Source organism: Heteronotia binoei, chromosome 1, assembly GCF_032191835.1.
Source record: "Heteronotia binoei isolate CCM8104 ecotype False Entrance Well chromosome 1, APGP_CSIRO_Hbin_v1, whole genome shotgun sequence".
Lineage (NCBI taxonomy): Eukaryota > Metazoa > Chordata > Lepidosauria > Squamata > Gekkonidae > Heteronotia > Heteronotia binoei.
In genome coordinates, this window is record NC_083223.1 from 149,319,694 (window position 1) to 149,336,824 (window position 17,131).

General features: G+C 49.1%; 1 protein-coding gene across 6 annotated transcripts in view; it reads left to right on the forward strand.

The window, feature by feature from the left end:
- The window catches only part of AFDN (afadin, adherens junction formation factor), a 221,883-nt gene that overhangs the window by 36,597 nt on the left and 168,155 nt on the right, over positions 1-17,131 (forward strand). For all 6 annotated transcript variants that reach the window (XM_060242324.1, XM_060242299.1, XM_060242308.1 and 3 more), the window contains exon 2: positions 6,795-6,990. In XM_060242324.1, coding sequence (XP_060098307.1) covers positions 6,795-6,990 — 196 coding nt within the window. The remainder of the gene's footprint in view (positions 1-6,794; positions 6,991-17,131) is intronic.

The following is a 17,131-nucleotide window of genomic DNA, read 5'->3' on the forward strand; positions in this document are numbered from 1 at the left end:
ATGGATAAATATATCAAATATTAAAACAATTAAATAAAACACATGAACAGAGCCAGAGAGATTTAGTGAAAGAATGGCAAACAAAAAATGTCCACACCAACCCTTTTCATCTGCTGGTGGAATACAACGGTAGGAGACAGACAAATTGCTCTGGGGGGAGAAGTCCAAGGTTTTGGTGCTATGACTGCAAAAGCCATAACTTAGGTTGCCACCCATCTAGATAGTGGTGCATTCCAAAGTATGGCCTCTGAAGATTAGTGGAATTGTCAGGTAGGTTCATACGTGAGTAGGTGTGACCCTAGGTCATACAGGACATCTATGGTAGACAAGTTAGGTTTCACCTCTCCCTAATGGTGACTAATGAAAGCAGATGGAATTTTGGTGATTGGACAGCTGGAAAACAGCAATTAAGAAAGGAGATGAAAGTTGGCAGCTTGGGAATTAAGAAAGAAAGGTGTATGCTTGAGCCATTTTGTCAGGATTTTGCAGGGCCTATAAAGTAGAGATGTTCTGCCAGGCACTAATTCATAGAGGTGCCATAAATCGGAAGCAGCTTGAGAGCACTTAACAGGCAGGGCAGCTAGAAGTTCTCCCCTTGTTGGATTGCTGTCAAGACCCAGAAGAGAAACAAGCATAGTAATGAATAAAGTTCTACAGTAGTAGTAAAGAGCAAATGTGCTGTTATATCCACTGAGTCACTGCTTACTCATCCCTTGTAGGGGTTTCATTGAAAACTGTCTGCTGGGGATGCTTAATGAGGCTGTAGTCATAAAAGGCATTAGGCACTATAGGTATTTGACCAGCAGTAGCAATGGTCAAACCGAGATGCTTGCTAGACACCCAAGACTGTAGTTGTGCGTCCCATGTCTCCTCACGTGAAGGAGTGCAGGTTACATTGGCATGGCAAAACACTGGTAGTGATGTAGTGCTAGTGAAACTGCAAGGTAAGAACACCTCCACCCCATCCGCACTGCATATTTGCTACTAGCAACTGTTAAGGGAGGTTGGGTACTTGAGACTGGTAGTGATGCTCTCTCTCTCTCGGCTTGGCTTCGCGAACGAAGATTTAAGAAGGGTGCAATAGTCCACGTTTGCTGCAGGCTCGCTGGTGGCTGACAAGACCAATGTGGGACAGGCAGGTCCGGCCACAGCGGCTGCAGGGAAAAGTCTGATTTAGGGTTGGTCCTGTAGCAGTGCGATTCTTCCTCAATCTCCTTTTGTCCTCAAGACCAGCTATGCGTGCGTTCTCAAAGGAAGAGACAGCCTGGTGGATGGTGTGCCTCCATGCTTTGCGATCTGAGGCTAGGTCAGACCACTGGTGATGGTTGATGTGACAGGTGCTAAGGGATTTCTTCAAGGAGTCCTTGTACCTCTTCTTCGGTGCCCCTCTATTTCGATGACCGGTGGAGAGTTCGCCATACAGGGCAATCTTGGGAAGGCGGTGGTTTTCCATCCTAGAAATATGCCCTGCCCAGCGCAGCTGCGTCTTCAACAGCAGTGCCTCGATGCTGGTAACCTCCGCCCGCTTGAGGACTTCAGTGTTGGTCACAAAGTCACTCCAGTGGATGTTGAGGATGGTGCGAAGGCAGCGCTGATGAAAGCGCTCAAGGAGTCGCAGGTGATGACGGTATAAAACCCACGATTCGGAGCCGTAGATGAGGGTTGTCATCACAACCGCTTTGTAAACATTGATCTTTGTGCCTTTTTTCAGATGCTTGTTGCTCCACACTCTTTTGTGCAGTCGGCCAAATGCACGGTTTGCCTTTGCCAGCCTGTTGTCAATCTCCTTGTCGATCTTGGCATCTGAGGAGATGATGCACCCCAGGTAGCTGAACTGCTGGACTGTCTTCAGAACTGATTCACCCACAGTGATGCAGGGGGGGTGATAATCTTCCTGGGGTGCAGGCTGGTGGAGAACTTCTGTCTTCTTCAGACTAACTTCTAGGCCGAATAGCTTGGCAGCCTCTGCAAAGCAGGACGTCATATGCTGCAGAGCTGATACCGAGTGGGAGACGAGTGCAGCATCATCAGCAAACAGTAGCTCTCGGATGAGTTTTTCCATTGTCTTGGAGTGTGCCTTTAGTCGCCTCAGGTTGAACAGGCTGCCATCGGTGCGATAGCGGATGTATACACCATCGTCATCATCTAGATCTACTGCGGCTCTTTGAAGCATCATGCTAAAGAGAGTTGGCGCGAGAACGCAGCCTTGCTTTACACCTGTGCCTATTGGGAAGGGCTCTGAGAGGTCGTTGCAGTGTCTGACTTGGCCTCGCTGGTCTTCGTGTAGCTGGATGATCATGCTGAGGAACCTTGGGGGACATCCTAAACGTTCCAAGATTTGCCACAGGCCTTTCCTGCTAACGGTATCGAAAGCTTTGGTAAGGTCGACAAAAGTCACATACAGAGCCTTGTTCTGTTCCCTGCATTTCTCTTGGAGCTGCCTGAGAACAAATACCATGTCGGTGGTGCTCCTGTTAGCTCTGAAGCCGCACTGGCTCTCTGGGAGGAGTTCTTCTGCAATGGCGGGCACCAGTCTGTTCAGGAGTATTCTGGCAAGGATTTTGCCTGCGATGGAGAGCAGGGTTATCCCCCGGTAGTTGGAGCAGTCTGACTTTTCCCCTTTGTTCTTGTATAGGGTGATGATGATTGCATCGCGAAAGTCCTGTGGTAATTTGCCTTGTTCCCAGCAGGTGACAAGTACTTTGTGAAGTGAGCTATGTAGTACTGTGCCCCCATGCTTCCAGATCTCTGGTGGAATTCCATCAACTCCCGCTGCCTTGCCACTTTTCAGTTGCTTGATGGCTTTAACAGTCTCTTCTAGGGTGGGGATCTCATCCAACTCTGTTTTCACCGGTTGAAGTGGGGTGAGGTGGATTGCTGAATCTTGAACTACGTGGTTGGCACTGAAGAGAACCTGAAATACTCCGACCACCAGTTCAGTATGGATGCCTTGTCTGTGAGGAGCACTTGGCCGTCTGCACTACGCAAGGGACTCTGAGCCTGATATGATGGACCATATACTGCCTTCAGGGCTTCGTAGAACCCTCTTAAATCACCAGTGTCTGCACACAGCTGGGTTCTCTCTGCAAGCTTGGTCCACCACTCGTTCTGAATGTCTCGAAGCTTGCGCTGGAGGTTGCTACATGCAGCGCGAAAGGTTGCTTTTTTCCCAGGACAGGAGGGCTGAGCAAGATGTGCTTGGTAGGCAGATCTCTTTTTTGCCAGTAATTCTTGGATCTCTTGATTGTTCTCATCAAACCAGTCCTTGTTCTTCCTTGTGGAGAACCCGAGGACTTCTTCAGAGATCTGCAGGACAGTAGTTTTTAGGTGTTCCCAGAGTGCTTCTGGAGAAGGGTCTGTGGGGCAACTGGGGTCCTCAATTCTTGACTGGAGTTTTGCCTGGAAGGCAGCTTTAACTTCGGCTGACTGGAGGCTGCCAACCTGAAACTTCCTCCGAGGGATACCTCCTCTCCTGGGTGTGGGTTTAAAGTGAAGACGGAGATTGCAGCGTACAAGACGATGATCCGTATGACATTCTGCGCTGGGCATTACTCGGGTGTGTAAGACATCTCGAAGGTCTCTCTGGCGCACCAGAATGTAGTCGATAAGGTGCCAATGCTTGGACCGTGGGTGCATCCAGGTTGTCTTCAGACTGTTCTTCTGCTGGAAGATAGTGTTGGTGATGGTGAGCTGGTGCTCCATGCAGAATTCTAGTAGGAGGCGCCCGTTGTCATTGCAGTTGCCAATGCCGTGTTTGCCAAGTACTCCTTTCCAGGCTTCCGAGTCTTTACCTACTCTGGCATTGAAGTCGCCAAGGATGATCACCTTGTCCTCTGTAGGGGTCTTCCGTACGAGGTTGCGTAGATCAGCATAGAACTTGTTCTTTTCTGCAGGATCTGCTTGAAGGGTTGGGGCATACACACTGAAGAGTGTTGCATGCTGCTTGTTTTGAAGTGGGAGGCGCATGGACATGATGCGATCTGAGTGACCTGTTGGCAGGTTTTCGAGTTTGGAGGCAATGGAGTTCCTGACCATGAAGCCAATGCCAGAAAGGCGGCTCTCAGCCTTTGACTTACCCGACCAGTAGAGGGTATAGCCAGCACCGTGTTCTTGAAGACTACCTTCCTCAGGGAAACGGACCTCACTGAGAGCTGCTATGTCGATATTCAACCTGAGAAGTTCGTGGGCAACTAGAGCAGAGTGTCGTTCAGGGCGAGCACTGTCTACTGTGTCAAGCATGGTTCTGATGTTCCAACACGCAAGCTTTAGTCTTTGCACACTTTGTGAGGCAGGTGCATGCCTTTTCTTTGTTGTTATTTTTCGACCGCAAGTAAGGATGCCCGTTGACCGCGGCTAGCCAACTGGGGTGGGGGAGACGAGCTTTGTTTAGGCCACCTTTTCTAGGCCCCTCTCCGTGTGGAGCAAGCAGTGCTGTCCCTAGATAAGGCTGCTTGGTCATTCAGGGTGCTGCCGAAAAATGCTTTCGTCTCCGGGTTAGCATCAGGCGACCAATACCCTGAACCGCCTACATGCAGGATTGGGACTGCGGCTTCCAGTGGCACCTTCCACCTGCCGTTTCGCCCCTTGCCCATCGCTGCAGGACTTGATGCATTGTGTGTTGTGTGTGTGGATATGCCCTTCAGGCCTGCGCAGAGGAATTTTTTAGGTGAAGCGCAGTGCGCGCGGTACTGGCTCCACCCTTTCACCTGGGGGTCATCTGCCATGGCCCAGTAAGCCGGGACGCCGGCAGCGAGTCCTCCAGGTGGTAGGTGTTACATTAACGAGCTCTATCTGCCCGGGTTTGATGTTAGGGTTTTCCTTCTCTTAGGCTGGCGAGGTTGGTGGGCCCAGCCTGCCCATCCGGTTATACCGCCGGACATTCGGTCGCACCATGACGTAGCAAACTCTGTGAAAACGGGGGGGGGGGGACCAGCGAGAAGGTGTTGCTACGGATGCAGTAATGCAGGAGAGGCCATTGCAGTGACCATCTGCCAGGCATAGCCAGACAGTGACCATGCGGCGTTCACTACACCGGGAGAGGAGAGGCTATGTATTGCGCATGCACTTTCCCTGGGGGGGTAGGATTCCCAGAGGGAGCCCCCCCCACCCCCCCAATAGTGATGCAGTGCTAGTGAAACTGCAAGTGATGCAGTTAGGTAGTGATGCAGTGCTAGTGAAACTGCAAGGTAAGAACACCTCCACCCCATCCACACTCTGCATATTTGCTACTAGCAACTGTTAAGGGAGGTTGGGTACTTGAGACATCTGCACTAGTTATGTGTGCATGGCAAGGAAGATGTTACATATTGAAGCATGGTCTGTCTCTTCACATATTTTTGTGTGGGGGTGGGGTGTACTGTCGTTGAACTCCTTTTGAGAAGTGGAGGTTATGCTTTGGTATCTATCCTGAAGTGGAGACCTGTAGTGGATCTGAGCAGCGTAGTGTTTACTTGTTTTTGCATGTTTGTGCAAAAATGCTCCTTTTTGTGCAAAGCATTGTTTCTGTGGAATTCTGACCATCTGATTCCTCCCACATGTATTCTAAACATGCATGGCAGGGGCCAGAGACTGTCATGCCCCCTCTCTCCTGAGCTGTGGGTTTGCTGGCTGCGGATTACATAGTGCTTGGTGGGGAGTCTTAATTGGTTGAAGATTGAATGGTAATTCTAAACTGCACTGGGGTGGGGGGTGGGGAAGGGTGTAATAGGGGAATTGCATTTTCACAGTCTATGTGTGGATATGGATTTTTAAAGATACTCCAATGTAATTGCTGCTGTAATGTTATGTCTGTGTTTGGAGATGACTGGAGCTGGAGATGTTTGGGATGATCACTACACCCTGCTGCTTTGCGAACATACCTTTAATGCTATCCAATTCTACACCAAAGCCAGAGTTACACCAGAGCAGAACTTGTGTATGTGAACATAGGGCTTGTTCACCATTCTGTTCAGGGAGACTTTATTTTGTTGACATAGCTCTGAAGTGTGTTCTGAATTGTATCTAAATGGAAATTTTGGTTAAGTTTTTATGTGAACTCTTATTTTCTTGTCACATTGTGATCTTATACAAGCCCTATGACCAGTCTTGGTTGGTGGGAGAAGGTTAATAACCTGCTGCTTTCTTACAACTTCCAGGTTTGTTGTTCTGATACTGACTTTCCTCTTGCCCTCTCCTGGAATACACTCCCCACTGTTGCTCCGTTTATAAGGCAGATTCAGAGCACAAACACCAGGACAGATGATGTGGGGGAGACCTGTCTTAGTGACTGTCTCTTACCTCATAAAGAGTTGAGTTTCAGAGAGGTTTCTTGCCCACTAGTGATGCAAATGTGCCTATATTGAACAGTTTTTGAGTGAAATACTAACTAGTGGTGATGCAAAATTCACAGTTGGAAATGTTTGGAATCTAGTTCCTGCAGTTTGGGAAATGAGTCATTATGAGCCAAGTCTAAGCCTTTCTGCATTTTGGACCTGGCTAGAATTCCTCAGTTCTGGATAACTTTTCTGCTGCTAGTCCCCCCCCTTGCCCCCCCTCCCGGTCACAAAATGGGGCAGTAGCCAACACAACTGTTGTGGCATTAGCAGCACACTTATCTTTAGTGCCTGGATCTTCCTCTGGAAATATCCATTGCCACTTTAAAGTCTTGGAAATAGAGGAGGAAGGGGAAGGAACTACCTACATCCACAAGTCTCACAAATATTGTTTGTTCAGAATTATGTGAGTTAAATAACCTAGTGTGTTTCAAAGATAAATACCAAACGGTTGGAATTTCTTTCTTTTTTATTTCATTACAGGATTTGGAATTCCATGGAGTTATGAGATTTTATTTTCAAGACAAAGCAGCTGGAAATTTTGCAACTAAATGTATCCGTGTGTCTAGCACTGCCACAACACAGGATGTAATAGAAACACTTGCAGAGAAATTCCGTCCAGATATGCGAATGCTATCATCACCTAAATACTCGCTTTATGAAGTGCATGTCAGTGGAGGTTAGTGTATTCTCTCTGGGACTTTAAAAAAACGATATATAGACAATTCGGTACAAGAATGGTTTACTTTGCAGGAGGGAGAGAACAGATCAGAAGTAGGTGGGACAGAAACTGCACCAAAAAGCCTCAGAGGAAAACAAAGTTTCATTGGTAGACCTAGATAGCAAAATTAAGGTACGTGTGCTGAGATAGCACAGGGTATATCAGCTTGTAGTTTTTCCTCAGGTATTGAACATATTTACAGTTTTGTTCGTACAAAACTAAGGCATTTATAACTTTTATAACTTTTAAATTTCATGAATATGTCTTCACTCTGAAAATATGAACTTATTAGTGGTCCCCCAGCCTGAGAGAGGTCTAGCTGTCCTCAACCAGGATCAGGCCCTTCTCAGCCTTGGCTCCTACCTGGTGGAACTCTTTGTCAGATGACATCCATGACCTGCAGAATTTACTTCCTTTCCACAGGACATGCAAGACAGTAATGTTCTGAGAGGCATTCATTTGAGGCAGCAATGGTACACTGATTAGTCTAGTCCTCTCATACCCCCCAGCAACCATAAGCCTCCCCCAGGAGGCACTGAAGAAATTATGCTCACCATCTGTAATGTAATATAATGAATGTTCTATAGTTTTTGATTTAACATATTGTATTTAATCATGTTGTTAGCTGCCCTGCACCCTAATTGCAGGGAAGGGTGCCCTAGAAATTGAATATAATAAATAAATAAAATTGGTTTAGGTTTGATAGCACAGTAAATACTGTATTTATTTCAGTTCTTCCTAAAATTTCTGTTTTTTCCTTCAAAACTTTTTTGGAAATTTTACGTTTCTGATAATGCTACAAACATTTTTACAAAATGGCGCAATTATAGGCATAGTGCTAATGATCGATCAATTTTGATCAAGTCATTGAGAATGCTGGTATTTAACAGACTGAGCTATTCTTTGGATATATTGAACCCCCAAAAATTCAGTGTTCCCCAAAATCCCCCAAATTCCAATACCAGTATGGTATTTTGGATTTGGTTCCCCCCCCAAAAAAAAATCCTGATTTTTTTCAGACCAATTATATTCTATGGGACCATTGTAGCCATAGGGAAATCTATCTGGGGGGTATCCAGGGGTCTGAGGGGAGGGGGCAATTTTTTAAGGTAGAAGAACCAAGTATTCAGCATAGCTTACAGTTCCTATTCTCAAAACCCAGTTTTCTAAAAGATTGGACCCAAACCAATTTTTTGCCTGTATCTCAAAAAACAGGGGACCCCCCCCCCCAATATCCTTGGATAGATTCCCCATTATAGCCTTTGGGGATCATTTACTATAATGGTCTCCATAGGCTGTAATGGAGCGAACGGAGTTTAAAGGTGTTGTGGTCCACTCAAATGTGTTTGTGAATCTGTAGCTTCACCCAGAACAGTGTTTAAAGGAATTGTACTCTCTTTAAACCCTATTTAACTGTGACTATCCTGTTTTTCTGGATAATTCTGCATTTTTTTCAGGATTATCCAGGATAGGCTATACTTGATAGTTGAAAATACACCCCCTTTTATATCCAGCTGAAGGAATAGCCAATAAATACCAATAAGGTATTTTCTGGGTATCTTTTTGGCTCAAATAGAGCTGAATGCACACCCCTACCCTGTATGTAACCCATCCATCTTCATTGCTCAGTTGCCTAGAAGTCTCAGCAGTTGGAGAAGCAGTTTGGGGGGGAACTAATTCTTGTCCTGTCAAAGTTTAAAAAATTCAGGGCAGCTTAAAAATATGCGGTTAATAATAATAATAATAATAAATTTATTTTTGTATCCCGCCCTCCCCCGCCAAAGGCAGGCTCAGGGCGGCTAACAAGGCATGGTAAGTACCATGGTTACAATAAAATACAATCATTACTATAAACAGTTAAAATAGATTAAGTTACATTCATAAGTTAAACTAAAAATTAGATACAAGAGTAAACCATTATGATTTATCAATTAAGGTGCTACAATTCAGAGTATGTATAGGATGGCTAGCTGTCATATCCCGGGTTTCATCCTAAAAGCGAGCTGAAAGAGGGCGGTTTTGCAAGCCCTACGAAACTGATTTAGGTCTCGCAGGGCTCGCACCTCCTCTGGTAGTTGATTCCACCATTGGGGAACCATTGTTGAGAAGGCTTGCTCCCTCGTTGATTTCAATCTAGCTTCCCTTGGTCCAGGGATTTTTAAAAGGTTTTGAGAACTAGATCTCAGTGCTCTCTGAGGAACATATGGAGAGAGGCGGTCCCTAAGGTAGGCAGGCCCTCGGCCATATAGGGCTTTAAAGGTAATAACCAGCACCTTGTAGCGAACTCGGAACACAAGTGGGAGCCAGTGCAGTTCCCGCAGCCGAGGCTGTACGTGTTCCCACCGAGGTAGTCCCACTAACAGCCTGGCCGCTGCATTCTGCACTAGGTGCAACTTCCGGGTTCAGTACAGGGGCAGCCCCATGTAGAGGGCATTACAGTAGTCTAGTCTCGAGGTGACCGTTGCATGGATCACAGTTGCCAGGTCACTACGTTCCAAGAAGGGGGCCAGCTGCCTCGCCCTCCTAAGGTGGAAAAAGGCGGATTTAGCAGTGGCAGCTATCTGGGCTTCCATTGTCAAGGAAGGCTCCAGTAGCACTCCCGAACTCTTGACCCTGCGCACTGGTATCAGTGACGCACCGTCAAAAGTTGGTAGGGAGATTTCCCCTCCAGCCCGCCACGGCCTACGCAAAGGACCTCAGTCTTCGCTGGATTCAGTTTCAGCCCGCTCACCCTGAGCCAACCCGCCACGGCTTGCAACGCCCGGTCCAGATTTATAGGGACATCGTCAGTCCGGCCATCCATCAATAGATAGAGCTGGGTGTCATCAGCGTACTGGTGGCAACCCAGCCCATACCCCCGGGCGATCTGGGCAAGGGGGCGCATGTAGATGTTAAACAACATCGGGGAGATAATTGCCCCCTGAGGCACCCCACAATTAAGTGGGCGTCTCTGGGACAGCTCCCCTCCAATCGCCACCCTTTGTCCCCAACCTTCAAGGAAGGAGGAGAGCCACTGTAAGGCTAGCCCCCGAATTCCTGCATCGGCGAGGCGGCGGGTCAGCAGCCGATGGTCGACCATATCGAACGCAGCCAATAGGTCTAACAACAGCAACACTGCCGAGCCGCCTCGATCCAGGTGTCGCCAGAGGTCATCCATGAGGGCGACCAGAACTGTCTCTGTCCCATGGCCCGGGTGGAAACCGGACTGGCACAGATCTAAGGTGGAAGCATCATCCAGAAATTCCTGTAACTGCAATGCCACAGCCCTCTCTATAATTTTGCCCAAAAAGGGCAAGTTTGAGACCGGCCGGTAATGGGCCAATTCGTCCAGGTCTGATGTAGCCTTTTTCAAGAGAGGGTGGACCACTGCCTCCTTCAGGGGTGTTGGAAAGGAGCCCTCTGAAAGAGATCTATTTGTGATGTCCCGTATAGGACATCTTAGCTCCTCCTGGCAGGCCTTAATTAGCCAGGAGGGGCATGGGTCCAGATCACAGGTTGTTGGGCGCGCAGTGACAAGAATTCTGTCAACTTCCTCCAAGCTGAGCGAGTCAAAGCATTCCAAGATCAAACCAGAAGACACGCATTGGGCCTCGAGTTCAGTTACTGTATCTAAATTGGCAGGGCAGTCGTGGCAGAGCGACTGGATCTTGTCAGCAAAAAATTTCGCAAAAGCCTCGCAGCCTATCTCCAATTTCTTAACGTTTGGATTGCCCTGAAGCAATGTAGTAAAATTCCGAATTATCCTAAACAATTGTGCCGGGCGCGAATTTGCAGACGCAGTCTTAGCTGCAAAGTATGTTTTCTTTGCGGCCTTGATTGCCATCTCATAGGACCTCATAAACTTCCTATAAGTTGTTCTAGTTGCTTTGTCATGGGTGCGTTGCCATTGCCTCCCTAGCCGTCCAAGACCTTGTTTCAGCTGGCGTAACTCCGGGGTATACCATGGGGCCAGCCTAATCCGAGGTCGTAGAGGGCGTCGAGGTGCGATTTCATCAATGGCCCTAGAGAGCCGGGTATTCCAGGTCTCCACCAGGCCATTGAGAGAATCGCCAGAGGGCCAGGAGTCCTGCAGAGCCATTTGGAACCGTTCCGGGCCCATCTGGCTCCGCGGGCGAACCATAATGGGCTCGTCGCCTAAACAGGTTTGGGGTGGCATATCTACACGAGCCCTGAGGGCAAGGTGGTCCGACCATGGCACTGCTTCAGCGGTTATATTGCCCACCATGACCCCGGCCACAAAGATCAGGTCTAACATGTGCCCGGCCTGGTGCGTGGGGGTTGTAACAAATTGGGAGAGTCCTAGTGTCGCCATGGAAGACACTAGGTCTGTCGCCTGACTGGAGGTCGGGTCATCAGCATGGACGTTGAAGTCACCCAGGATCACCAGCCTTGGGTGCTCCAGCGCCCAGCCTGTCGCCGCCTCGAGTAGGGACGGTAAGGCGCTAGCTGGTGCGTTAGGCGTACGGTACACCAGCCAGATCACCAACCCCTCTCCAGCCTCCCACGCCAGACCGGCACATTCAATACCCTCGATCCTTGGGGCCGGGAGCGCCCTAAAGGAGTAAGCCTCTCGTATAAATAATGCCACTCCTCCCCCCCCGCCCGCTAGTCCGCGATTGGTGGAAGACTGAATAACCTGGGGGAGCTGTTTGTGAGAGGGCTACTGTATCTCCCTCTCGAATCCAGGTTTCAGTCACACAAGCCAGGTCCATGTCCTGTTCGAGCAGAAACTCTCGAAGGACTGAGGTCTTATTATTAATGGACCTGGCATTGCATAACACAGTAATTGCATAACATTAATGGATTCAATGCAGTCAAGGTTTCAATTGCATGTTTTCTCTGAGTACTGAATACCGGTGTATCTACCTGGCAAGACTGCAGATATTAAAGCATTAAGACTCACCACCATAAAGGCACATCTATGTTTACAATACATTTAATTACAAAAGTACATTGGAATACAAACTGGTAGGGGAATACCAACTGTTAAGGTTGAGCAAACTCTTCTTGATGTACTTTTATAATCCAGATGTTTCGCACAAATTTATTGTTTTTACTTGTTTAAATTTTAATGTATTGTTTTAACTCTGAACTGTAGGGTTTTATTGTTATTACTGTATGTTGTGATCCGCCCTGAGCCCGTTTACGGGCAAGGGCGGAATATAAGCATAATAAATAAATACATACATTTCAGCTAGATGTTTTTGCAAGGTAGTCCATGCATTTCCCCTTTTGATGGACTGCCTACAGACCATGTTTTGATGTTTTGATTTTCAGTTGTCTGTTGGGGCAGTCTGTGGGCCAGACAACCCAGTGCCAAGGCATTAATTTTCAAGTCAACCAGGGGGAATATTCTTCTACAGTCCTACAGTTGTGGAGTGGTGGGGGGACTGGGTGAATGAACTGAAATCATTTGAAGTTTAAATACAGGGGGCCATTTGACACAATCCCTCCCCTTTTGTACATGGAGCCTAGGATCTCACCCTTCCTTAAAGTGAATCTGCATACAACTTGGAGGGTGAGTAGAGGGGGACCCTGGGGAGGTCCGCTGTCAGTTTGATGCCTCTAGCTATCAAGGGGAGGCATTTAACACATTCCCCTCTTTTACACATGGAACCTGGGATCTTCCCCTTCTCCAAAACCAATCTGCACACAGCTTGGGACAAGCAGAGATCCATTGCCAGTTTGATGCCTCTAGCTCATGGGGGGTGGAGTGGGATTTGACATAATACCCACCTTTTGCATGTGGACCATAGGATCATCCCCTTCTCCAAAGCCAATCTGCACACAACTTTGAGGGCAGCTAGAGGGGCATCCCAGGGAGGTCCACTGTGAATCAGATGGCTCTATCTTACAGGGAGTTTGTTTGACACACTCCTGAACCTGCACTTTCCTGGGGGCACCTGCTTTGGGGGCTATAACAGCCCTAAATCCAACCTTCACCAAACTTGGTAAGTAGGTGGAGGACGGACAGCTGGAGAAAATCACTGGAAATTTGGCATCTCTAGCCCACAGGAGGGCCATTTTACTGCATCCAGAAGTCATAAACCTAACAAAGAACAGACTGATCCATTAAATGAGAAGGTCTGTGGTTTTCCATAGTCTGAAAATCCATGGATGGTGAACCCATATGAACCTGTATTTTTTTAGTCCATGCCCATCCCTAGTCTTAGCTCATCAACATTTACTCACCCCATTGAAATCCCTAGGCATGTTATAATTTACCAATTTACCCTTGTTGCACTTACGATTGTCTAGTTTAATAAGAAAGGACAATATCACAGAATCCTTAGCTTTAAATTAAATGCCTTCCTCATGCCCTAGCTTCATAAGAGATTTCACCCACTTCATCTCTTAGAACAATACCTGCCACACATTTGGTGCCCCCAGTATACTATCAAGAAACTTAATTACTGGTCAGTCAGTATCCCCAGTAAAAGTTTTTATCCGTTCGCCAGCCATGTATAACCAGTGACCAGTTAACTGCCTTAGAGTTAAATACTCTGAGCACCGAAGGTACATATTGTCCCTGTGAAGTTCAAAAGTATATAGTGATTGCTTTCCCAATGCTGTTACTGGTGTCACATGAGTTCTCTATTAAAGATCAGCACAGAACAGTACTCCCAAGTATATAAACTGAGTGATCTGTCACATAGGCAGACCAGCCATGGACCATTTATAATCCTTTACTTTGTTTTCTATTAAAAATAAAAATAACCTTAGACTTTGCTACATTAATTTTCAAACCTTCCCTACAGCAATATTTAGAAAATGGACACGTTTATGCAGGCCCACTGTGGAGCTATACAGCAAAACAGTGTCATCCACATACAGGAGAACTGGCAGCTTTATCGATGCGAGATAAGGAGATTGGCAATCCTTTTGTAACAAAAAATAATTGATCTTTAATATATAAATTAAATGACAGAAAGGCCATAATGCTTCCTTGCTTAACATCTTCATCTAGGAAAACAGGATTTGTCAGCACTCTTGAAGGACCACACCAGACTTGGGCTGTTGACGGTCCTAAAGCTGATGAATAAGAAATAAGGGATGTTCATCCATAGATAGTTTCCCTTGTCCATAGTTTATCTCTAGGTATAGGAGAAGAAGAGATTGGATTTATACCCTGCCCTTCACTCAGAGTCTTAGAGCAGTTTACAATCTCCTTTTCCTTCCCCTCCCTACAACAGACACCCTGTGTGATAGGTTGGCCTGATAGAGCTCTTTTGAGAACAACTCTGAGAGAACTTGTGACTGACTCATGGTCACATCAGCAAGTGCATGCGGAGGAGTGGAGAATCAAAGCTGGTTCTCCCAGATTAGAATCCATGTGTTGTGCCTGCCCCAGACTCAGCCCTTGCTAACTCAGAGCAGGAGCCACCTGAAACTGATCAGGCCACACCGGGCCCTAGCTCAGCCCCCGACCTTGCTAACTCAGAGCAGGAGCCACCTGAAACTGATCAGGCCACACCAGGCCCTAGCGCATCCCCTCCTGAATCACCACCTCATGTAAGCCGGCTACGTGAGAGGAGGCGACAGGAGTTCAGAAACAGACGGAGAGATGCACGCATGCGTGGGAGGAGAGATCTCAGCCCGGAGTACTAACAAGTTAACAAGCCAGCACAGTATATCTGTAACCCTGACCTCAAGGCAAACTGTGCTGGCAACGAACGATCCTCCTGGGATGTGACTACGCTCTGCACCCTCTTGCTTGCTGCGAGAACCCGTGTAACTCCTGACCCGGCCTGAACCTTGGACTTGAACTTCTGGACTCTGACTTTGCTTTGTGGACTGACCTAGGTAATTGGCGTTGTTTTCTCTGGCTTCCGACCCCCTGCATTCCTGCGACCAAGCTTTCTGTCTCCTCCTTCGGCCGGACTGATTTACGGTGTTGAAATAATTGGACTGTTTAACGACCACCCCTGCGCTCCTCCCCAGCCGGCTGCTAGAGTCCTGGCCAGCTGCCGGACGTTGGCAGCCGTCGTTCCTTATCTGCAACCCGGGCCCTGACAGCTTGCCAGCACCCATATAACTCACCCGGCTCCCCCATGACTGACCAAGCGGCAGGAGGCGTGGACCCCCTGTCGGGGCTTCTCGACCAAGTGCAACAGCTGACGCAGGCTGTAATTACACTCCAGCAACAGACTGCTTCCAATGCTATGGCCCTGGCTGCTGCAGCCGCGCCTCGTTCCCGTTGCCCGGTGAGTGTTCCTGATAAGTTTGAAGGAAGCCTGGAAGCGTTCCCTGCCTTCCTTGCCCAATGTGAACTGTACATGGAGATAAGGCAGAGCGACTTCCCTACAGACAAAACCAAGGTCTGTTTTGTTTTGAGCCTGCTTAAAGGGCAAGCGGCCAAATGGGCCACTCCCCTACTGCTAGAATCTTCGCCGTTGTTAGCAGATTACCCCCGCTTCAAGGCACATTTCACGGCTGCCTATGCCAACCCCGTGCGAGCTGAGACGGCCAACCGCAAGATACGGACTTTGCAACAAGGCCAAAACTCTGTCTCCCACTACACCACTGAATTCCAGTTGTTGGCTCAGGACCTGGCCTGGAATGAAGCTGCCCTGGTGGACCAGTATACGGAGGGGCTCTCTGATGCCATCCTGGACGAACTGGCACGCAGCGACCGACCAGCCGCCCTGCAAGACCTGATCCGGTTGTGCATGCGCATTGATGGGCGGCTACAGAGCCGCCGCCAGAAGCAGAAAGGAGGCAACGCCCCAGCGAGGGTCCCCACAGCTGCTCCACCGCCAGGTTCTCTGGCTCTTCCCCCCGCTGCGGAACCCATGCAGCTGGGCGTCGCCCGCCCTCGCCTGACTCCCGAGGAGAAGACCCGTCGGCGCACCCACAACCTGTGCCTGTATTGTGGCGGAGCTGGACACTTTGCAAGTACCTGTCCAGCCAAAGCACAGCGCCCTGCAAGCTCCGCTGGCCCGGTAAAAGGCCAGCCCCAGGTCTAGTTGGAGCCCCTGACCTGGGGCATTTCTTGAGGGCCTCCAGCTCCATCGACCCCCCACCTACCCCGTTCCTGGTCCCGATTCGTCTGCAGCTCCCTGACGGCCGGTGGATCTTCGTGCATGCCATGTTGGACTCAGGGGCCGCCTGCTGCTACATGGACCACCTCTTCGCCAAGAAACATGGCATCCCCATCCGGGAAAAGAAGACCCCTACCCTGGTCGAGGTCGTGGACGGTCGCCTGCTGCGCTCTGGGCCCGTCCGCCACGAGACCCAACCACTCGCCCTATGGGTCCAGCAACACCAAGGGGAACAAACCTTTGACCTTTCCCGCATGCCACGTTTCCCCGTCATCCTAGGCCTGTCCTGGCTCCAGGCCCACAACCCTCACGTGGACTGGGTGCAACGAGAACTGCAATTTACCGGTGCCCCTGCGCCGTGCTCCACGCTACAACCAGACCCGGCTCTGGTGTCTCCTGATGCTCGACCCAGCTCCTTGCTCCCCACCAGCCTCCTGGGGGCCGCCACCACACTACCAGCTCCCTACCAGGAGTTTGCAGACGTCTTCGATGAGAAGGAAGCAGACCAGCTTCCCCCACATCGGCCCTATGATTGCGCCATTGACCTAATGCCCGGCGCCCCGCTACCAGCTGGCCGCCTCTACCCCATGGCGGACCCGGAGCTGGCTGCCCTACGGGAGTATTTGGAGAAGAACTTGACCCGAGGGTTCATCCGACCCTCCACCTCGCCCTTGTCCTCGCCCGTCCTGTTCGTAAAGAAGAAAACCGGGGACTTGAGGCTCTGCAATGATTACCAGGCTCTCAACAAAATTACCATCCGGAACCGTTACCCGCTTCCACTGATTCCGGAGCTCCTCGACCGTGTGAAAGGGGCCACCATCTACACCAAGCTCGACCTTCGAGGGGCCTACAACTTGGCTCGCATCAAAGCCGGAGACGAGTGGAAGACCGCTTTTGGTACCAGGTATGGTCAGTACGAACACCTGGTCATGCCATTTGGACTCACCAATGCCCCCGCTGTGTTCCAACGGTTCATGAACGACGTGTTCCGCGACCTGCTGGACCAGTTCCTGATTATTTACCTGGATGACATTCTGGTCTACTCCACCTCTGAGCAG